At 42.1% G+C, this 23,944-nt stretch overlaps 1 protein-coding gene across 1 annotated transcript in view; it reads right to left on the minus strand.

Annotated features, from left to right (window-relative positions):
* The window catches only part of CTNND2 (catenin delta 2), a 1,428,722-nt gene that overhangs the window by 117,002 nt on the left and 1,287,776 nt on the right, over positions 1-23,944 (minus strand). The window contains exon 17 of the mRNA XM_030219657.1: positions 21,569-21,653. Within this exon, the coding sequence (XP_030075517.1) occupies positions 21,569-21,653 (85 nt within the window). The remainder of the gene's footprint in view (positions 1-21,568; positions 21,654-23,944) is intronic.

The following is a 23,944-nucleotide window of genomic DNA, read 5'->3' on the forward strand; positions in this document are numbered from 1 at the left end:
ATACTCCTCCAGGATACAAGATCTGAGGCAACATGGTTTCACTAAAGGAAAGTTATGCCAAACGATTCTGATTGATTTCTTTTTCTGGTTGAACAGAAAATTGGATATAGACATGCACTGGATGTAGTCTTCTTGGATTTCAGTAAGGCCTTTGACACAGTCTCTCATAGGAGACTCAAATAAACTCAACAGACTAAAGTTAGGACATAAAGTGGTGAACTGGATTGGGAACTGGCTGACTTAAAGATAGCAAACAGTGGTGGTAAATGGAGTGCCTCAGGGATCAGTACTGGGGCTCATTATATTCAACATATTTGTGAGTGACATTGCTGAAGGATTAGAAGGAAAATTTTACTTTTTTGAAGATTATCAATAGAGTGCACTACCCAAAGGGAGTAGACACCATAAGAAGCGATCTATAAAAATTAGAAGAATGGTAAAATGTTTGGCAGTTAAAATTTAATGCAAAGAAGTGCAAAGTGATGCACTTGGGGTGTAGAAATCGAAAAGAGCAGTATGTGCTAAGGGGTGAGAGACTGACACACATGGATTAGGGGAGATGCTTTGGTGTGAAACAATATGACAAGGTGGCTGTTGCCCAAGGAATGCTAGGCTGCACAGAGAAAGATGTAACCAGCAGAAGAAAGGAGGTGTTGATGCCCCTGTACAAGTTGTTGGTAAGGGTTCACTTGGAGTACTGTATCCAATTTTGGTGGCTGTATCTTTTCAAGAATATAAAAAGACTTGAAGCAGTTCAGAGGAAAGTGACAAAAATGGTACAGTGTTTGTGCCATAAGACGTATGAGAAGAGGTTGGAGGACTTGAATATGTATACACTAGAGAAAGGGAGAGAGAAAGGTGATATGATATAGACATTTATGTACTTGAAATGTAATAATATTCAAAAAAACCTCTTCCAGAGATGTAGGGGTGATAGAACTAGAGGACATGAATGGAGGTTGCAAGGAGGTAGACTTAGGAGTAACATCAGGAAATACTTTTTCAGAGAGAGAATAGTAGATGCCTGGAATGCCCTTCTAGGAGTGGAGACAGAGTCAAAAATAGTGAGCGAATTCAAAAACGTGTGGGAGATGCTTAAATAGAAAGAGGATGGAAACATAACATGGCTGTTGAGGTGTTATCTTGGGAAAGAGCAGTGGGAACTGAGGCCAATGCTGGACAGACTTCTATGGTTTGTGTCCCGCAAATGGCCACCTTAGTGGGGGAGGGGAAGATATCTTGACTGGTAAGTTGAATACTGTGAGCAATACTTTGGGATGATATGTGGTTATAACCAGTGCTTTTTTTGTAGGAAAAAAGGTACCGGTATTCATTATGGGTGGGGTCACCATCTATGGCTCCATCCCTATTGTAGCCACACCCACAGTAGCCATACACCTTATACCAGCCGTGGCACATATAAGCAGTATCATTGAAAATACTATACCAGTATAGGAGAAAAAAATAACGTGACTTTTTTTCATTATAAATAATTTCTATAAGCTGTTATAGCTCTAGTATAAACAAAAAAAAAACAGTAGTATACCCAGTGCAAAATAAGACAGCAGATATAAATTCTCAAATTGGACATCTTCCAAACACTAAAATAAAAACAAATCTTTGTTGTCTGGTGACTTTGTTTTTCTGATCAGTCTGATTCTGCTGCTCTCTATCTGTTCCCTTAACTCCGTTTCCAGAGTTTCCTTTCCATTTATTTCTTTACTTTCCTCCTTTCTTTTTCATTTCTTGCCCTACATCCATAGGTAAAAGCTGTGTCCTCTGCGGACTTGACTGGAGGAGGTATAGAGTGGATCCAGCTTTTGGCTATGTTATTCATCCATGTGCAGTTTTTCTCCTCTTTTCCCTTTCCCTCATCTTGTCAGTATGCATCTCCTTCCTCTTTCCATCCACGTCCAGCATTTTTCCTCTCCCCCTCCATCCAAGTCCAGCATTTCTCCTCTCTCCATCCATGTTCATCTCACTTCCTCTCTCTTCCCTCCCCTCCATCCATGTTCAGCATTTCAACTCTTTCCCCTCCCCTCCATCCATGTCCAGAATTTCTCCTTTTTCCCCTAAATCCATTTGCATCTCCTCCTCTGCCTTTCCTCCCCTCCATCCAAGTCCAGCATTTTTCCTCTCCACCTCCACTCCATCCATGTGCATCTACTTCCTCTGTCTTCTCTCCCCTCCATCCATGTCCAGTATTTCTCCTCTCTCCCTTCCCCTCCAACTGTGTGTGCATCTCCTTCCTCTGTCTTTCCTTCCCCCCAACATTTCTCTTCCCTGCCCTCCACTTCATCCACGTCCAGCATTTTTCCTCTCCCCTCCATCCATGTGCATCTCCTTCCTGTCTTCCCTACACTCCATCCATGGCCAGCATGTCTCCTCTCTCCCCTCCATCCATGTGCATCTCCTTCCTGTCTTTCCTCTCCTCCATCCATGCCCAGCATTTCTCCTGTCCTTCCCTCCATCCATTGATGTCCAGAAACTCTGCTCTCTCTCCTGCCCTCCCTTCCCATCAATGTCCAGATTCCCTCTGCCCTCCCCTCCCATCTGTGTCCAGCAGTTCTCCTTTGCCCCATCCTCCCCTCCCAACCATGTCCAGCGATTCTCCTCTCTTCCCTGCCCTCCATGTCCAGCGATTCTCCTCTGCCCTCCCCTTCCATCTACGTCCAGTGATTTCTCCACTCTCCCCTGCCCTCCCCTCCACGCCCAGTAACTCGCCCCAGCCTCCACCTACCCCCCTTTTAAGCCCCTGTCAAGTTCCAGTAGCCCAGTCCCACCTGCCCCCCCTTAGCTCTCTGACAGCCCTGCTTCCTGTTCCTGCCACTTGCGACACGTTTAAATCTTTTATTTTTTTTAACCTGAAATCGCACTGCCTGCATTAGTGAAAGGACCATGCTCGCCTCCTCCAGCCTTCCCTTTTGTTCCCTCTCAATGTCCCACCTTCCACTGACGTAGTTTCCTGTTTCCGCGAGGGCGGGACACTGAGAAGGAACGAAGGGAAGGCTGGAGGAGGCGAGCCTGGTCCTTTCACTCACACCGGCGCTGCAACTTAAGGTAAAAAAAAAAAGATTTAAATGCATCGCAGGCAGCAGGAACAAAAAACAGGGCTGTCGGAGAGCTAAGGGTAGGTAGGTGAGCTGACCCTAGGGAAAAAAGGTGCCAGTGCGCTGTACTGGCGCATACCGCCACAATAAAAGCACTGGTTATAACCAATAATCTATCATGTCTGGCTGTCTATATGGTTGGCATGGTAGAGATTTGACAACCAGCGTTTAAGTATGAGTGACTGAGGCGCAGAGTGGCGGGCGCAGCTCTAGCCACCTGTTGGACAGACTGGATGGACTATGACGGTATCTATCTGCCATCATTTACTGTGTTACATATATCCAGAAACCTCAGCCAATTTACAGGTTGTCATACAGGGGTCCTTTTACCAGGCTGCGGGAAAAAAGGGCCCTGCACTAGTGGTGCATGCCAGGGCCCTTTTTACTGCAGCAGGTAAAAATCCCCCAGACACACATAGCCATGCGGTAAGAGAATTCTCACCGCATGGCCATGTTGCAGGGAGCCCCTACCGTCATCCACTGAGGTGGCGCTAAGGGCTCCCACACTAACCTGGAAGTAACCAGATAGTGTGCGGCGATGCCCAGTTACTGTTGGGTTACCGCCACACAAGTTATTTCCAGGGGTTTTCTTTTTCCCCTGGAAATGGCACGTGCTCGGGGTGGGACTACCGCCAGTGGCCACATTGGGTTCCAGAAGAGCGAGCGGTAAGCCTGCATTGGGTTTACCAACGCTCTGTAAAAGAGCCCCCCAATATTTTCCTGCCTTCTTTATTACTTCATCAGAATCAAAAGGTAAATTAGGCAAACATACAAAATAATTCAACTCCAAATCCACCCAGAAGGGTTCTATTTTGTAAGTCAACAGAATATAATACAGACATGAGAATGACTTTTTCTAGCTTCAAGAAGGTCTATGTGTATGAACACTTTAGTCTTAAAATACAGCTTAGTGTTATCTCTGATCTCAGAAAAAAAAACCCCAAAACCTACACTCTGACTGAAGCAAAGCTATATTCTTAAGACTTCAGGCAATTTAAATCTTATTTAGCCAGTGAAAGACAAGGCCATGTTTAAACTATTTCCACTTCATTAAAAGCCTGCTGCAGTACTATTCTTCACTGCTGAAGGTCAAAAAATAAATTTAGGAGCTATCTGGCATTAAAGTTTCCATAGCAAACTATAAACTTATATGTAAAGTCTTTCAAGAAAGGAGCGAGAAGATACACAGATTTCATTGTGCAAATAAATTAAATGTAGCTTTCAAATTAGGTGGCCCTAAAAACCTATTATTTTTTCCACTGAAAAATTTAACAAACATTAGAGGTGGGCCTTCACAAATAAAGCATTCATTTTCTATACAGCATTTCTGGCCCCAGCAATGCGGAACAATCTTCTGCTAACCATTCATAGGATATCTTCTTTCAAAAAGAATTTAAAACTGCCATTAAGACCTGGCTGTTTGAACAAGCATTTACCACTGGTTAGTGTTAGTGTTTCTCTCTGTCTTAACTATAAATACAATGTTAGTTTTTGATTGAATGCTGTTTTGATTGAATGTCTGTCCTTTTATGTTTCTTTCTTTCTTTCTTACTTGAGTTTGTACGCCACCCAGTTCTATGAGTCATTTTGGGCACTATAACAATTTTTAATAAACTTTAAAACTGAGACACTTACAAAAAAGACAGAGGTGCTAGGGAGAGAAATTTTCATAGCTGTTTACCTGTAAAAACAGATTCTGGATAGAAGTACTGTGTTAATCAGAATGCAGATACACTTATATGTGAAAGAAAAGAGACAAGGGAGGGATATGGCAAGGTAAGGGGAGGAAGATTAGAGTATGTGCAGGGCTTTCACTTTTGAAAACCTTGTGCATATTTACAGTGAGTCTATTTGTACCTACTTCAAAGCATCTGCAAATGTACACCTTAAAAATGATAGCCTATTCCTGTGGCTGGCACATTTTCAAAGGGAGAACGCTCAGCAGGGCTTTAAAAAAAGGCCTGATTAATGTTACAACTTCAAGTGATTATGGAGAGTCTCTGATGAAGAAGATGGCAGCATCATCTGGGAGAGTGAGTTTCCCTGTTGTGGGTGTGGAAGGTGTGCGGGAGATTTTTCAAAGTGTACCTGAGGTTGATATAATGTCTGTGACTCTGTCATTGAATCCCACTAGGGCAACGATGGACCTTTGCTTCTTGGTAATTTTGAGGCAGCTTATGCATGAGATTATGCCAGTGCTGCGACTGATGATGAATACGTTCCTTTGTTATTGAGGTTGGTGACAGTGAAACTCCTGTTGAAAAGGATGGGTTAAGATCAGGCGGTGATGGGTAACTATCACCCTATCTCAGTGCTGCCGGTGGTGGAAAAATTATTAAGAGGGTGGTATATGACAGTTGATTAAGTATGTTGATAAGAAGGGTGAGCTAGATGCATTTCAGTATGGGTTTCGGGGGAAAGCATAGTGTGGAACTATTGCTGGTATCCACTGTGGATGAGTTATGGCATGGTATGTATGAAAGGATCACATATTGTTTTGTGACATTGGATAGATCTTCGGCACTTCAGTACATTTTGACCTGCTATTGATGAGATTGTATGAGTTAGGACTGCAGGGATATGTTTATGAGTTGTTTGAGTCTTATTTGACAGGAAGATCAATGCAAGTTAACATTGGAGATGTGGTATCTCTGGTGTACCCTGTGGTTATGGGAGTACCACAAGGGTTGGCAGTATCTGCCCTTCTGTTTAACATCTACATGTCCCCAGTGGGGATGGTATTCTAGGATCTGGGAGCTGCCTATCAGATGGCATCCGTTTTTTCTTTCCGGTTAGGGGGCAATGGGGAAAGTCTGTTCAGCTCTTATGGTTGTATTTTTAAAAGATCAGTAGATGGATGAGAGAGAACCAGCCAGTGATAATGTGGACAAAACATAATTTATGTTGGTAGGTAGACATATAGATCTGGAGATACCAAGGGAGATTAGGTTATTGGGTTTATTTTTACTGGTGAAGACATATGTAAAATGTTTGGGTGATATATTAGATTCTAGTTTGTATGTGCAAGAACAGATAGGGCAGGTGATACATTCATCCTTTCGTCAGCTTCATTTGTTGAGCAGACTGAAACCAATGTTGCCAGCTGTCACGGTTGTGACTGTATCCCAATGCCTACCCACACCTCGCCTCCTGGTGACCAGGCCCTATGGCTGCTGTGGACTGTCTTCTTCCTGTTTCCCAAACACGTTCCAGAGTTCATTCCAGTCCTGATGTTTCTGCACTCCAGACTTGCCTGCGTGTTCCTGCTGCCAAGCCTCACCTGTGACCTCATTGCCTTTATTAAGCACCTGGGAACCTTCAGACTTGCCTTTGCAACAGAGGTCTTCCATTGAGTTTTTGTCTGTGTGTGTTTGTTGCTGTTCCTGCCCTGCTAGTTCTTGTCTTGTAAGCATTCTGCTTCAGTTCTAATCCTGCTTGTGTCTGCCCTGTTTGTCTTCAGCTTCAGTTCCCTTCCTGCTTGTGTCTGCCCTGTTTGTCTTCAGCTTCAGCCTAGCCAAGCCTGTCTGAGAATCCTGAATCCTGCTCTAGAATCCTGAATCCTGTTCCAGCCAAGCCTGTCTGAGAATTCTGAATCCTGCTCCAGAATCCTGAATCCTGTTCAAGCCAAGCCCGTTCCAGAATCCGGTTGTTCCAGTCCTGCTTATTCCAGTCCTGCTCATCTATAGCTTCAGTCCCCATCCTGTTAGTTCCGGTCCTGCTTGTACCAGCCTGTCTGTGTTCAGTTTCCTGTTGGGTGGTTCACCTGCTGCTGTAGCTCACTGGCAGTGGCCCAAGGGCTCACGACTCCGGACTTCGTGACAGACTGTGACACCAGCTTATGATTTTAGAATTGTAGTTCAGAGTTTAGTGCTCAGTAATTTGGATTATAGTAATGCACTGTATTGATTACTGGGGCTTCTATGTATGTGCATGTGACTTCCATGTTGAAGCAAATGCATTGGTTGCCAGTGAGTAGTAGGATTACATTTAAAGTATTGACTTATATTTACCAGGCAATTTATGAAACATCTCCATGGTATCCTCCTACAGGTTTTGAAAGTATATAAACCAGCGCGCACATTGTGATCTTGGATTCGAAATGCTTGGAACTTGTGCATCTTGGGAAGATACATCATGCTCTGATACAAGGGCAGCTGCTTTTTCTACTGCAGGTCCACTTTTGTGAAACCACTTGCCTGGACATTTACGTCTCTCTAAGAACTTAGTTCAGTTTAAGAAACTGCTGAAAACTTATTTGATTCTGTTGGCATACCCTCTGGTGTGATGTATAGTACAGGTATAGCGATGACAGATGTTTCAGTCTGCTCTTTTTACCTGTATTGATGTATATTGTTCGACATGGATGTTTGTAAATTTTTTATGAATGTTTTATTGTAATCCACCTAGTTTTTATGCAGAATATAAATGAATAAAATACAGTCTCAGCCGCAGATCAGGCACTATAGGAAGGCTGCAGCTAGAACAGCTATGAAGCTGGAATGAAGCTTCAACAGAAAACTGGCAAAATCAGTCTCAGCTGTTGTGGTTCTCCACGTCACTGAACCTGGATAATTCAGAGGTAATGCTATTAAGCAGATACTAACATTTATGTGCCAGCTATGTGTGTAAATGTTAGAATACTAGCACATATACATGTATGTGTGTGTGCACATTGTGTACACATGCTGAACATGCAACTAACTGCTATTCTATCTCTGAGAGTACATAGTTTGCAGGTGGGTATATACATCGATTGAGTCTGGATGGAGCATGGGAAGGTATAAAGTTATACACATAACTTATAGAATGCTATAAGGTACATACGTATCTCTGAATATATGTACTTGCACTTATGTAGTTACACCTAAATGCAGATACTTTCCTTTATAGAATAATAATGGTGGAGGTATTGTCCTTTTTGTCTGTCCTAATTAGATTGTAAGCTCTGTCGAGCAGGGACTGTCTCTTCATGTTCAAGTGTACAGTGCTGCGTACATCAAGTAGCGCTTTACAAATGATAAGTAGTAGTAGTAGTAGTAGTAGTAGGTAGGATGGTGGTAGCAGCAGGCTCGGTGGGGTGGAGCGAGCAATAACATACAGTGTAACCTCGGTTTTCGTCGATAATTCGTCCGAAAATAATCGACGAAAACCGAAAACCGAGGCAATTTATTTTAAATTCTTTTAAATGAATAAAAAGACTAATCCTACTATATAAATGATGATGCGGCATGTCACACAACGTTTCAGATATTATAACAGGCTGTAACAGCGCCAACAAGCTACTAAGGGCAAATCAGCGCCCCGATCAAGAGGACTCCGGATTCACCTGCCCCGCTTACCTCCGCCTATCCCCCAGTGCACGTCCCCAACCAGCAACTACTTACAACGCACCACATCCGCATATCGCTATCCTGTCCCGCCCTCACAGATCTCCAACACACACCTCCTCCAACAGCCCCTCTCTAATGATCCCACACACTTAAACACACCCACCTCCTGCTCCCGCCCTTCAAAAACACTAAACAAATGCAAACAGGAACAAGGGGAAGGGGGGAGTGGCACTAGAAATATCCCACGCCTTCCACACCAACAGCCAGCCAATGCAATTAACGCACATGATGTAAAACACACCCACCTCCTGCACACGCCCTCAAATCACTAGCAATAAATGAACATTTAACATGGCATTTACCGACGAATTCCGAGGTGACCGACGAAAACCAAGACACAAATTTCGCAAAAAAAAAATCTACGATAACCGAAAACGACGAAATCCGATGTCAACGAAAACCAAGGTTTCACTGTACTTAACATGAGGGAGGGGATAAGTGATGGCATGCTAGACATGGTGGAAAGGATGTCTATTTAAAAACTGCAAGGGGCACTGGAAACCCTGGTTCCATAAGCCCTTTGAATATCATCACACCCTTTGTAATTAAATCATGCTAATAACATGCTCAAAGTATTGTACAATAAAAAAAAAAACTATGCAAATAAATAAAACAAGTAGTAAAATCACTGTTCACTATATGCCACAGGACTAATACCACAATAAACACCAATGATGACAATTTTGTAACAGTGTGCATATATCTAGGTACTTAGAGGGCTCCTATGTGGGGCCTATTTTATAAAAGAAAGTAGAAACTTTCCTTTATAGCAACTAGTGTTATAGGAGTAATTCTATAAAGAAGGTGCTAACATTTATGCACCAAATACATGCATAAATGATTAGAATACTGGTATATACACGCGTATGTTTAATAAAGCCTACACTGTCTATTTTGATTTTTAAGATGGTCAACAGTTTTTATTGTTTGTTTTTTATATGATTCTTTTGTTCTAATGTTTGTTTAATATTATATGAATTTGTGCTCTGGCTAGACCTGGGGATTAGAAATATTTTTAGATAAATAATGTGTGCACACATGTGCATAAAGGCCAAAATTCCACCTACACTCTATTCTACAAGCCACCATCTAAATTCAACAGTGAGTAGCTAGAAGATGGACAAACACACCTTGGGAGGGAGCGCAGTTACATGCATAAATTATATAAATACTGTAACTTATGCATGTGTTTTAGCAACTTAGGTGTGACCACCTACAGCAGCTGTATAGCTGGCATATGTGCCTGTGCCAAATTATACTTACATATCTAACCAGTAACGTGTTTAACTGCTTCCTTCAAATCACAAGAATCCCAAAGAATCTCAGCATCTAATCATTTAATCTGACATTTGGGGGATTCAGCTCACCCACCTTCCCACCCCAGCCACCCAGACTAGCCTTTTTTTGTGTGTTCAAATAGTTTTTATTGAAGTTTTTGTAAAAAGAAACAGCAATACACAATACAAAACTGTAAACAAAACAGTCAAAACAAGAGATACGCCTTAATCATAAAAATCTCGGGAGAAAATCTCTATACAACGCTGTAAAAAGATGAGCATGAAATAATGTAATGACATCCTAAGAATAACAGAACTGAGCTATGACACCCCAAATATAGTAGTATGTTTAGGTACAGTCTTATTTCTTTCATCCAATCCTGTTTCATATTTGAAAACAGAACATACAGTACATCACCAGAAGGCTGAGTTGACCTTAGTATTATCCTTCCAAGCAGCTGCTATAGATTTTATAACAAGAGCCAGGAGAATATCAAGCAGTTTGGAACATTCTGGAGATAAAGAAGGTGAAAACCAAGATAGCAAAAAAAATACAATTTTATATGATAAAAGTATCAAGAGTGAAAGAATCTCAGATATACCATTCCAAACTTCTTGCCAGTACATAGTCAAATAAGGACAAGAAAAAATTAAAACTTCAAGTGTACCAAAGTCAGACTTACAGGACCAGCATTTATTAGACAGAGAGGTATTAATTCCGTTTCACCTAACAGGAGCCCATAAGGCTCTATTCATAAGGAAATAAGGAGTTTATAAGCTTGCAGCTGAGGAGAGAGGTTTATTAACAACAGACCAAAAATAAACCCATTGTGAATTGGTAAGATGTAACACTGTATCAGATGACCATGAAGTCTGTAAAGTCATTAGAGACTGAGGGGAGGAGGAGTTGAGTGTTTTATAAATCTTGGAAGAAGTTTTCCCTAAAGTCAGTGCCTCAGCTAACACTTGGGGAACATCTGGTTTAAAATAAAAGGACTCTAAAGAGGGTATAGCACATAAGACAGATGAACGCAACTGCATATATTGAAAAAATTGGAAAGAAGGTAAATGGAACTTATCACACAGAAAGGTAAATGAGGCAAAATGTCCATCAACAACAACATTATTAAAAAGAAAAATGCCACATTAATACGGAAGAGAGGATTATTCTATAAAGAAACCTGCAGTGAGTTATTTATGAAGTGTTTAAGGGAACAGTCCAAGTTCTTGATCGCTAATAATGTACTATCAAATATATCAAAAGTGCAATCATGTAGAGGAGTAGTCGAATCTAGGCGTGAAAATAATGGAAGGGAACCGGCCAATGCTTCCTCTAAGGGAAGCCAAAGGGGTGAACTGACAATGATCTGGGCCTCCGGGCAGTAAGGATCATTGGGTCAGCCTGGCTGCTGGCCACTGCCCAACACCCCCCCCCCCCCCACCACTGTGCTGCTGCTGCCCCTCCATCACTAACCCCTCCCACACACTACAGTCACCTCTACTGCTGTAGCTTCCTCCCCCTCTCCCACACATTATAGTCCCCCGAGCCTCAGTAGGCCTTTCCTGGTCCTACCTTGAAAGGCCCTAGTATCTAGTGGCTTCTTCGGGGGCAGGAAAGAACCCCACTCTTTTCTGCCCACTTCTGCTATTCTGCCCAGTGCTGCTGTGTTTTCAAAATGGGTGCTGAGACTTCCCATGGTAGTCTCATGGGTCTTGACAGTCTCATGAGATTGCTGCAGGGAGACTCGGCTGCCATTTTTTAAAACACTGTGGCGCTGAGAAAAATAGCAGAGACTACTAGATCACCAGGGCCCTTCAACGTGGGACTGGGGAGGGCCCACTGAGGCCCGAGGAGCTGTAGTGTGCGGTGGGCAGCGGGGGGGGGGGGGGGAAGAGCCTTGGGCCTCCTAGAGCCTCTAGGCTCTCATGGACTTCCCGGTTGCTCAAATGGTCAGTCCACCCCTGGGGAGCCAAGTGGGTGGATTAGATAAAGTATCCCCAACCATGCACCATACTGATAAGAATGCATTGTTATAATTCACAAGGTTAGGAAAATTAAGTCTGTCTGAGGATTTGGGGGCTTTCAGTTTAGTAAGGGCAATCTGAGGGGTTTTATTATTCCACAAAATATTGGATAAGATTTTACCTATGTTACAATAAAATCCTAATGGTAGCACATGAGGAAACAGAGATGTAGTACAGAGAATTTAAGGTGCAAGAACCATTTTTATGCTATGTAACCTAACCCACCAAGATAAATATAGAGAGGACCATTTAGTGCACATGGATTTTAGTTGCTGAAGAACACGAGATGTGTTAATATCATTTATCTCTTCTATTAAGCTGTGAAGGTGAGGCCCAAGTATTTAAGACCAGATTTACACCAACTGAGGGGGAAAGAAGGGAAATCATCTTTAACACAAAACACATTCAATGGAAGGACTTCCATTTTAAACCAATTAATAGTATACCTTGAGAGGGTTCCAAAGTGTTCTATTCATTCAAACAGTTTTGGAACACACGATTCAGGTGATGAAATGTAAGGGAACACATCGTCTACATGAGCAGAGAGTTTGACAATTTGGCCAGCAATATTAATATCTTGAATATCATTAGACTGTCTAATAGTAAGGGTTCTAGAGCCAATATAAAAAATAAAGGGGAAAGAGGGCACCCCTTGCCGTGTTCCTCTAGTCAGTGTAAAAAGAGGATAACGGAAATTATTAACAAAAACACAAGCTGTAAGGTTAGAATAAAGTGTACGAACCATGTTAATAAAAGAATCACCAAGTTGAAACCATTGTAACACAGAAAGAAGAAATTTCCACTCAATATAATCAAAGACCGTCTCGACATCAAGAGAGTTGGCACACACCGATATCTCCAGATGCTGAGCAGCCTGGATCGCATGACAGAAAACTCTAGTGTTGTCCACCTTTTATAAAACCAGTTTGTGTAGGATGGATCACGTATGGAATCAGCAATCTGTCTGCAATGATTTTTGCGTAAATCTTAGTGTCAATTTAAGAGAGTACATAAGTACATAAGTAATGCCATACTGGGAAAAGACCAAGGGTCCATCGAGCCCAGCATCCTGTCCACGACAGCGGCCAATCCAGGCCAAGGGCACCTGGCAAGCTTCCCAAACGTACAAACATTCTATACATGTTATTCCTGGAATTTTGGATTTTTCCAAGTCCGTTTAGTAGCGGTTTATGGACTTGTCCTTTAGGAAACCGTCCAACCCCTTTTTAAACTCTGCTAAGCTAACCGCCTTCACCACTTTCTCCGGCAACGAATTCCAGAGTTTAATTACACGTTGGGTGAAGAAAAATTTTCTCCGATTTGTTTTAAATTTACTACACTGTAGTTTCATCGCATGCCCCCTAGTCCTAGTATTTTTGGAAAGCGTGAACAGAAGCTTCACATCCACCTGTTCCACTCCACTCATTATTTTATATACCTCTATCATGTCTCCCCTCAGCCGTCTCTTCTCCAAGCTGTATAGCCCTAGCCTCCTTAGTCTTTCTTCATAGGGAAGTCGTCCCATCCCCGCTATCATTTTAGTCGCCCTTCGCTGCACCTTTTCCAACTCTACTATATCTTTCTTGAGATGCGGCGACCAGAATTGAACACAATACTCAAGGTGCGGTCGCACAATGGAGCGATACAACGGCATTATAACATCCTCACACCTGTTTTCCATACCTTTCCTAATAATACCCAACATTCTATTCGCTTTCTTAGCTGCAGCAGCACACTGAGCAGAAGGTTTCAGTGTGTTATCTACGACGACACCCAGATCCCTTTCTTGGTCCGTAACTCCTAACGTGGAACCTTGCATGACGTAGCTATAATTCGGGTTCTTTTTTCCCACATGCATCACCTTGCACTTGCTCACATTAAACATCATCTGCCATTTAGCCTTCCAGTCTCCCAGTCTCGTAAGGTCCTCTTGTAATTTTTCACAATCCTGTCGTGATTTAACGACTTTGAATAACTTTGTGTCATCAGCAAATTTAATTACCTCGCTAGTTACTCCCATCTCTAAATCATTTATAAATATATTAAAAAGCAGCGGTCCTAGCACAGACCCCTGAGGAACCCCACTAACTACCCTTCTCCATTGTGAATACTGCCCATTTAACCCCACTCTCTGTTTCCTATCCTTCAACCAGTTTTTAATCCACAATAGGACATTTCCTCCTATCCCATGACCCTCCAATTTCCTCTGTAGCCTTTCATGAGGTACCTTGTCAACGCCTTTTGAAAATCCAGATACACAATATCAACCGACTCCCCTTTGTCCACATGTTTGTTCACTCCTTCAAAGAATTGAAGTAAATTGGTCAGGCAAGATTTCCCCACACAAAAGCCATGCTGACTCGGTCTCAGTAATCCATGTCCTCGGATGTGCTCTGTAATTTTGTTTTTAATAATAGCCTCTACCATTTTCCCAGGCACCGACGTCAGACTCACCGGTCTATAATTTCCCGGATCTCCCCTGGAGCCTTTTTTAAAAATGGGCGTTACATTGGCCACCGTCCAATCTTCCGGTACCACGCTCGATTTTAAGGATAAGTTGCATATCACTAGCAGTAGCTCCGCAAGCTCGTTTTTCAGTTCTGTAATTTTTCATTTGCAATGGGTCATTTCCTAGTTTTCCAAGCACTATAATATTCACTTCAGTGTTTGAGCTCACTCAGAAAACCATCAAACAGTTTCAATAGTTTGGGGAAAATGAATGAAGAAGTATGGCTGTAAAAGTGAATATTTAGGCCATTGCTACCAGGGGCTATATTGTGCTTCAGTGATTTAACAGCATCACACAATTGAGAAAGTTTTATTCAGAGATTTTATCATATTCGCAGACAAAGAAGGTTTCTGAAAATGGCATAAAAATTTGTTCATCTGTTGGGTAATGGGAGAACATTGCACAGTATACATTTTTGCATCAAAATCCAGAAAGAGATCAGAATGTTTTCAGATGTAGAACAAATATTAGGACTATTTTAGATGGCTGAGATATTGGATGATCTCTTTTTTGCCCTGAGGTAATTTACCAAAACTTTGCCAGCCCGATTCATCCCAGAGTTGTAATGACCTTGTTGATATGTAAACAGAATACTTGTAGAGGCACTTAATAGATGGTTATATTGGAATTTAAGTTTTTGTAAGTCCAATAGTACATCCTTAGCACAGTGTTGCATATATAAAAGTTCTGTAGATTTAATCATTTTTTGTTTTGGCATTTGTGTTTGTAAGCAGAGAATTTTCTAATTTCTCCTCTAAGGTAGGCTTGCTTGTAAGCAGTGGAGAAGTCTGTATCATCAAATTAATAGAAAAATATTCATCAGACCAGGAGCAAAGTTTTCACAGAAATCTGAGTCCTGTAAAAAGCCAGAATTGAACCTCCAAGTGGTAGAGGAAGTTGAGGCAGTTGTAATTGCAGAGTAATACAGGAATGATCAGAAACCACAATAGGTTCAATGGTAGCTTTACACATATGGGCAGCGAAAGACATGGACAGAAAAATGTAATCAAGTCGAGAGAAGGAATTGTGCAGTTTGGAATAAAAAGAAAAGTCAATCTCTATAGGATGTAATAATCTCCAAGAGTCAACTCAGACACAGCATATGGTATAAAGCTTCGTTAGACTTTAACATTTTCAGTTTGGAGGATGCTTTTCTGTCCAGTATAACAACAAGTGGAAGATTCATATCACCAGCCATAATAATATCAGATCCCGCCATAGCCAAATGAGCTTTCAGTTGCTGGAAAAAAGAAGGTTGATCTAAGTTGGGGGCGTATACATTTAGCATAGAGACTGATTGATGATTAATCTTTACCTTAACAGGAACCTAATGCCCCTCAAGAGTCAGAGACATTAGAAATAATCTCATAAGATAAGTCTTTATATAGGAGAGTAACCACCCCATTTTCCCTGTCAGCGGCAGGAGAGAAAAAATAGTGCTTTTACCCAGTTCTGTTTAAGCTTCTTAGCCTCAGAGGCATTCAAATGTGACTCTTGAATAAAAATCATGGAAGGCTTTAGATGTTTAAAATACAAGAGAAGCTTTTTACACATGATAGGGTTTTGGATTTCCTTAACATTTAGCAATAATATATTAAGGTTCATAATTTGATAGATACAAAGAAAATAGAGGACATAACAAGTATACAGTGAATAAAATCTCTCTATATAAAAGGCAAAACCAACGTTCTATGAAGCCTCCAGCCGGAAGTGTGAAGGGGGCGAGATATCCGGTTTCCCTATGAGTGTCTGCCCCGCCCTCTCTGTAACACAGTCAGTGAAGGAAAACAGCAGAGCACGAAATCAAATCGCTGGCTCTGTAACAGTGAAGGACTCAGAGGGGGGAGGGGAGAGAGGCCAGAGGGCAGGGACACACACACTCCCACATGCACACAGAAGAAAACATTGCTAGCCCCCGTTTCATTTGTATCAGAAACGGGGCTTTTTTACTAGTATAATCATAAATCCAGGTATATCACGTAAACTAAAATGAATCCACTTAACAATCTCCTCACAATAGAGGAAAACTGGGTGTTGAAGAGATGGAAGGGCACAGAAGGAGCTATAGAGCACTTGAGTATTATACTTAGCATGACAGTCATATTAAGGACCAGGCAACAAGATATAAGAAAAGAGATAGCATATACCTGCATATCATCAAGTGGTCACCATTTGAGCAGCCTTGGGATCAGTAAAAGATTTGGTTATATTATTGTGGGTGATTCTCATGGAAGCAGGAGCAAAAAGTCCAAACTGAGCATTCCAGGCCCTTAAATAAGGTCTAAGAGCTAGGAAAGATTTTCATTTTGATGCAGTATCCTTGGAGAAATCAGAGATAATAGAAATGGTATAATCTTTCCATTTAATTTGACCTTTGCTTTTTGCTGCTTGTAGAATAGTCTGAGTTTGTTGAAAGTGTAAAACCTTCATCATTACTGGTCTAGGATATTTCTGGTTTGGATTAGCATGAGAAGGGACAGTTCAAAAGAGCACTCAAAAGTAAGTTGTAGAAGAGAAAGCACAAAAGATTCAAAAAAATGTGTCTGGATCTGGATCTGATCCTTCGCTCCTTTCAAGGAGACCCAGAAGGCAAATGCATCTTGTTCCCATCATATGTCTGCTCTTGGTCCCTCAGCTACACGGTAAGCCGTATTATATACAATTTTTAGCACCATATCTATATTAGTTGAATTTTCTAATGCATGCATATTAAGTGTATCATTAATATTATGCAAACATTGTATTATATCTCTGGTATTTGAATTCCAGTGTTGTTAAATGTGCATATTTTCAATACTGTTTCACGGTAGTTCTATTATTAGATTTCAATTCACTGTTTTCAAGTTTACCTCTTTTATTGTATTTATGTTTATTCTTGGTTATTTTACTATTGTTATACATTTAACAAAATTGTAAGTTTTTATGTTAAACTGTACCTGCTGTACACTGCCTTCGGTGAATCTCTTCATAAAGGCGGTTAATAAATTCCAATAACTAAAATAAATAAATAAATACATTTTGCCTTTGTCTGTTACTTGCATCTTCCATCGTGGCCTTTAGTTCTGTCACCATTTTATGATTAGATTTAAACAGCATGTGACTTCTAGGCTACTAATGCATACCTCTGCTTTATCCAAGAACGTTTCAAAATACTCACATTTAGTCTTCATTTGGGATAAATCCTCCTAGATGGCTTTAACCGCAGTTAAAGGTGACAGCTGGCCCACTATCAGGCTTATTTTTGAAAGAGAAGGGCGCCCATCTTTTGACACAAATTGGGAGATGAGCGTCCTTCTCTCAGGGTCGACTAATCGGCATAATCGAAAGCCGATTTTGTGCATCCCCAACTGCTTCCCATCGTGGGCATGACCAAAGTTCCTGGGGGTGTGTTGGAGGCGTAGCGAAGGCGGGATTGGGGTGTGCCTAACAAATGGGCATCCTCAAGCCATAATGGAAAAAAGAAGGGTGTCCCTGATGAGCACTTGGCTGACTTTACTTGGTCCATTTTTTCTTATGACAAGCCTCAAAAAGGTGCCCGAACTGACCAGATGACCACCGTAGGGAATCAGGGATGACCTCCCCTGACTCCCCCAGTGGTGACTAACCCCTCCCACCCTGAAAAAAACAACTTTAAAAACTTTTTTTGCCAGCCTCAAATATCATACTCAGGTCCATCGCAGCAGTATGCAGGTCCCTGGGGGGGGGGGGGGGGGAGGTGTGTGTGTGTCAGCGGAGGCATAGCGAAGGCATGGACGTCCTTCTTTCAAACATTTTGGACGTCCTGAACTGCCCCCCCACAGGGATGGCCAAATTTCAAGGGAGTGGAGTGGAGGAGTGGCAGAGTGGTTAGAGCACTGGTCTTGCAATCCAGAGGTGGCCAGTTCAAATCCCACTGCTGCTACTTGTGATCCAAAAGGGGGTGTACGAGGCATAGCAAAGGCATGGATGTCCTTCTCACAGAAACATCCACGTTTTGGACGTCCTCAACTGCCCGTCGCAGGGATGGAGGCATAGCGAAGGTGCCTAACACTTGGACGTCCTTCACCCATACTTAAAAAAAAAGACATCCCTGACAAGCACTTGGACGTTTTCACCTGGACTTGTGTTTTTTTAAGGTTGCAGACGGCAATTTATTTAAGGTTGTAGATGGCTATGAAGCCATCTTTGGCATGTGCAGAGCAGCCACGCATAACGATTGGTTGCTCTGCACTGGCTTCCCCTCCTTAGGAAGAAAATCGTGTGCAAATCAGCTAACAGCAAGCAGCTCATTTGCATGCGATTTCCTTCATGCATTCCCGTTCCTTTCCGAATCGCTAAGGGATCGGTAAGGAAAGGGCTTTTTCTGTTCAATTAGTGCATTAGTTAGTCCACTGCAGTGCCCCCTAGGGTGCCCGGCTGGTGTCCTGGCATGTCAGGGGGACCAGTGCACTACGAATGTTGGCTCCTCCCACAACCAAATGAGTTGGATTTGGTCGTCTTTGAGATGGGCGTCCTCGGTTTTCATTATCGCCGAAACCCGGGGACGACCATCTCTAAGTTCGACCATCTCAACATTTATGTCGACCATCTCTAAGGTCGACCTAAATGTTGAGATTTGGTCGTCCCCGACCATATTATCAAAACGAAAGATGGACGCCCATCTTGTTTCGATTATACGGGTTTCCCCACCCCTTCGCTGGGACGTCCTGCGAGGACACCCTCATGAAAACGTGGCCGCCCCATTCAATTATGCCTCTCCATGTCTGGTGGAGCCTGCTCATGTACAGTGTCGCTCGAGTCGGTGGTCGCAGTTTTACAGGGGAGGCCAGGTCAGACTTGTGGCGTTTGCTAACTGAATCCCCTAAAAAGACTGCTTCAATTTTACTTTGCCTTGAAGGGGACATTCTCTCATGAATATTACAGCCAAAAAGAACTGTAAGTAGCACACCTTGGTCTTCAAATCAAGGTGAAAAAGAACACGCGCTCATGGAGCTCAACTACTGGCATTCCGTAGCTGTACTCAAGCGCACCCTCCAGACTAGCCTTTTAATCAATTTCTGGAAATACAAATGCATCGGCCTTTTTCTTAAAAGGCAGAATGGGAACTTGCAACAAGTGTCCTTAGCTTGAATACAGCTATTTACTGGGGAAGTAGCATTTTAAATGTGTTTGTTAGATACAATGTTCCCTTTCCCTTCCTTAGAAGGAATAAAAGAACAGGAAGCTTCCTCTATTGGCAGCCAATGTAATCCATACCGCAAAGGCCGGGCACATACTTCTCCGGCACATCCAAGTACAACCCTAACTACAAACTCTGAAAAATTTGTATCATTGTTATGTGCTGCTATGGCAACTCAATGTAAAAAGCATTAAATAATCAACTGCATTCACCTCTAGTAGAAGGGTAGCAACACTGATGTGTTACTTGAGCATGTAAATGTATAGACTACTGTCATTTATGCGTATAAGTGTACAATTACCGGTGAAAGTGACAGCAGAGCCACTCTATTCTACAATGGCATACAAAAATGCAAGCAGGGTGTGTTCATAGGCAAAGCATGGGTAGGACACAGGCAAATTCCATCAGTTATGCTCACCCTGCCATATTTACGCATACCCAGTTACAGCAGGTCTATGCACATATATGTAAAGCATGACGATACTGGGTTAAACTAGTATTCTGTATCGAAATTTGTGTGCCCAGATGCTGTTGTAAAATAGGCTCTCATCATGCAGCACTGTCCCTATGTGTGTAATCTATTGTACAGTTGAAGGTTTTAGAAATGATCTTAGCTGCTTCACTAATCTTAATTTCCTGTAGGCTCTCATTTAGACAGATGAAAGTAGGGACTCCAGTAAACTGACTGCTAGGATCTCAATTAATCCCCAGATTTCTAATCTCCAGAGAAAACAAAGTTACTTTCCTATAACTAGGGCTTCTGATTTTAGGTTTCAGCCCCCCCCCCCCCCAACACTGATAAAACACCCCCAAAACAAAATATTAAAATAGGGGGTTATTGGATAAACACTGGAAAAACACCACTTTCTCTAGTGTTCTGTCATCTACTACTACTACTTAACATTTCTAAAGCGCTACTAGGGTTACGCAGCGCTGTACAATTTCTCCCCTGGCTTGTCTGTGTGCCTTTTCTGTGCTAATGATGCCTAAGTTACACAAATCAATATGTTTGATTCCATCAAAATAAGTACCCAGCAATAATACCTGTGGTGTGAAATACCAATAAGAGCAAAGTTTTGTACCCTCAACCCCCCGCCTCCCATTATTTGGAAAATAAACACCTAAAATAGAAGCCCTAATTATTGCAAATGTTCTTTGAAGACAGCAGGATTTCAGTCCTCCTATGTGGATGATACCATGTGACGGAACTCTGATCAGAGAAATGTAAAACAAACTCTCAAGAGCTTTCTAAAGAGTGAGGACTCCTGGATTAAGTCATACCTTGATTCTCTACTCATCTTTACTGTATACCTCCTGACTGAAAGAAAAAACCAAATTCACTTCAGAAATGAACCTGCAACACTAAGCTTAGTGTGTTTACCCAGCAATAATACATGATCAACCAGATTAATTGGACTGAACTCAAGCTGCTTCCTCTGGCTCCAAGCACTGTGACATCACCACCAGTAACACATTAGGGGAATCCGACACTGTTAAAATCAAAGACTGCTATCCTCGCCATCCCATTATTATTTAAATATATTTTATGCTAAAAATCATCAGAAAATGATGAAAATGTCAGTGACCTCCTAAAACAGAGGAAAAGGATGTTCATCTTTATACTTCCCATTTAAAGAAAAAAATATATATATTATTTATTTATTTGCTGCACTTGTATCCCACATTTTCCCACCCATTTGCAGGCTCAATGTGGCTTACAAAATGTTACAACGACATTCACATTAATAGAATAAGAATTTCTCTCTCTCTCTCTCTATATATATATATATATATATGTTACTTCTCTTTCAAAAGAAAACCACAATTAAATATTGTATTCAATAACTGTCCTTCTTCTCTTCTTTAGAGATTATTATAGTTAAATATTTAGTACAGTCATAGGGGTATTTCATGTGCTGTTTGGTAAAAGCCTTTTCTAGTTATTCCTAATACAGGATAGTATATTAAAATCAATTTCATTTTGACATGACAAATTCTATAAATACTAGAAATCTTCCTCATCAGATTTATCCCTAACTCACATATTGCATGCACCATGAAATTACAAAACAGAAAATATACTATGAAAAAAAGCTTACCTTCTTGTACAGACTTCTCAGGTCTCTATACTGCCACATGCTGTTTAGGACCTGAGATGCTGCCTTCACCACTTTAGGGGAGTGCCTGATTTAAGAGAAAAAAAATGCCATTACAGAAAATATGAAACTTTAGATGTCCTTTATTTTCAGGATTCTACTTGAAAAACAAATTGAAAAAAGACCTTGATGTTCTCTAAAGAACGGCTATCAAATTAAAATAAAGAAAAAGCCTGCTGTCTATTTAGCTGAAAGTGCCAGTTAACTGGGAAATGGATCCTAGTGCTAATGAAAAAAAAAATCTATTTTCAGGGTAATTCTGTAATCTGGTTGCCTACATTTAGGTGCCATATAAGCACACAGAGGCTGATATTCAGCCCGTGGAAGACAGGCCGGCGCTTAGCCCCAATATTCAACACCAGGCCGTTTCTGGTGATCGGCATTGAATATCCAGGGCTTTTGTCGCTATAAACTTAACCGGTTAAGTTAGTATTCAGTGTTGGCTGGTTAAGTTTATAGTGGCCAAAGATAGGCCTGCTATTTCAGTGGCCCAATTTGGCTGCTTAATTTGGCTGAATATTCACAGATAGCCAATTAAGTGATACTTAACTGGCCAGGAGCTGATCCTGGCCGGTTAAATAGCGCTGAATATCAGCCAGATAGGTCATCAGAATACCAGCATCAGGGCTGGCTTAACATTTGAACGAGGTGAGGCTCTGGCCCAGGGTGCCAAAATACCCAGCCTCTAATGTCACCTGATCTACAAGTTAAGCCTTTTCTTTCCCTCTCCCACCTCAGTCCTGTCGCTCACCTTCTCTCTTCCCCTACCTTTGGGTCCGGCACTGCTCCTTCACCTCTCTCACTCCCCCGTGGTCCTGTAAAGCTGATATAAACTTTACAGGACTGCGGAGGAGTAACAGAGGGAAGGGGGAAAGAGAGACTGGACCAAGATGTCAGCTCTAAGGAGGGAGAAATGCCAAACTCGGGCGAGCAGGGAGGGGGCACAGGAGGCGATGTAATGGGGGGCACTGCCAAAAAAAGTTGGTTCAGAGTGTCACTATTCCTTGAGCCAGCCCTGACCAGCATATACATGCTTAAATACATAGTAACATACATAGTAGATGACGGCAGAAAAAGACCTGCACGGTCCATCCAGTCTGCCCAACAAGATAACTCATATGTGCTACTTTTTGTGTATACCCTACTTTGATTTGTACCAGTGCTCTTCAGGGCACAGACCGTATAAGTCTGCCCAGCACTATCCTCGCCTCCCAACCACCAGCCCCAGCTCCCGCCACCGGCTCTGGCACAGACTGTATAAGTCTGCCCAGCACTATCCCTGTCTCCCACCACTGGCTCTGGCACAGGCCGTATAAGTCTGCCCAGCACTATCCCCGCCTCCCAACCACCAGTCCCGTCTCCCACCACCGGTTCTGGCACAGACCGTATAAGTCTGCCCAGCACTATCCCTGCCTCCCAACCACCAGCCCCGCCTCCCACCACCAGCTCTGCCACCCGATCTCGACTAAGCTCCTGAGGATCCATTCCTTCTGCACAGGATTCCTTTATGCTTATCCCACGCATGTTTGAATTCCGTTACCATTTTCATTTCCACCACCTCCTGCGGGAGGGCATTCCAAGCATCCACTACTCTCTCCGTGAAAAAATACTTCCTGACATTTTTCTTCAGTCTGCCCCCCTTCAATCTCATTTCATTTCATTTCATGTCCTCTCGTTCTACCGCCTTCGCATCTCCGGAAAAGGTTCGTTTGCGGATTAATACCTTTCAAATATTTGAACGTCTGTATCATATCACCCGTTTCTCCTTTCCTCCAGAGTATACATGTTTAGTTCAGCAAGTCTCTCCTCATACGTCTTGTAACACAAATCCCATACCATTCTCATAGCTTTTCTTTGCACCGCTTCAATTCTTTTTACATCCTTATCAGGTACGGCCTCCAAAACTGAACACAATACTCCAGGTGGGGGCCTCACCAACGACTTATACAATATTACAGTTCAATGCTCTATCGGGATTAAACTGCAGCTGAAATCTCGATGGAGTGCATTGAGATAATAAAAAAAAATAAGGAAGTATATATATATATACAAACATTATCGAAAGGAACAGTAGCTAACGGAGTAGCTACAAGGAGAAATCCGTAACAATCTTGAGGTAATAAAACACGGTTTAAAGGAATCATTGCTGTGTTACAGGACATAATTATGAAGACAAGCAGCGAGGAGTCATGTGATGCGTTGAGAGAGTAGGACGTGTGTTCCTGCTCTCCAAGGCTCACCGCCCGAAATCGACAAAAGACGAACCTTAAACCTCACCTCAGACCAGTCAGAGAGCGTTTCCTGGCAGCTATATCATCG

Source organism: Microcaecilia unicolor, chromosome 1, assembly GCF_901765095.1.
Source record: "Microcaecilia unicolor chromosome 1, aMicUni1.1, whole genome shotgun sequence".
Lineage (NCBI taxonomy): Eukaryota > Metazoa > Chordata > Amphibia > Gymnophiona > Siphonopidae > Microcaecilia > Microcaecilia unicolor.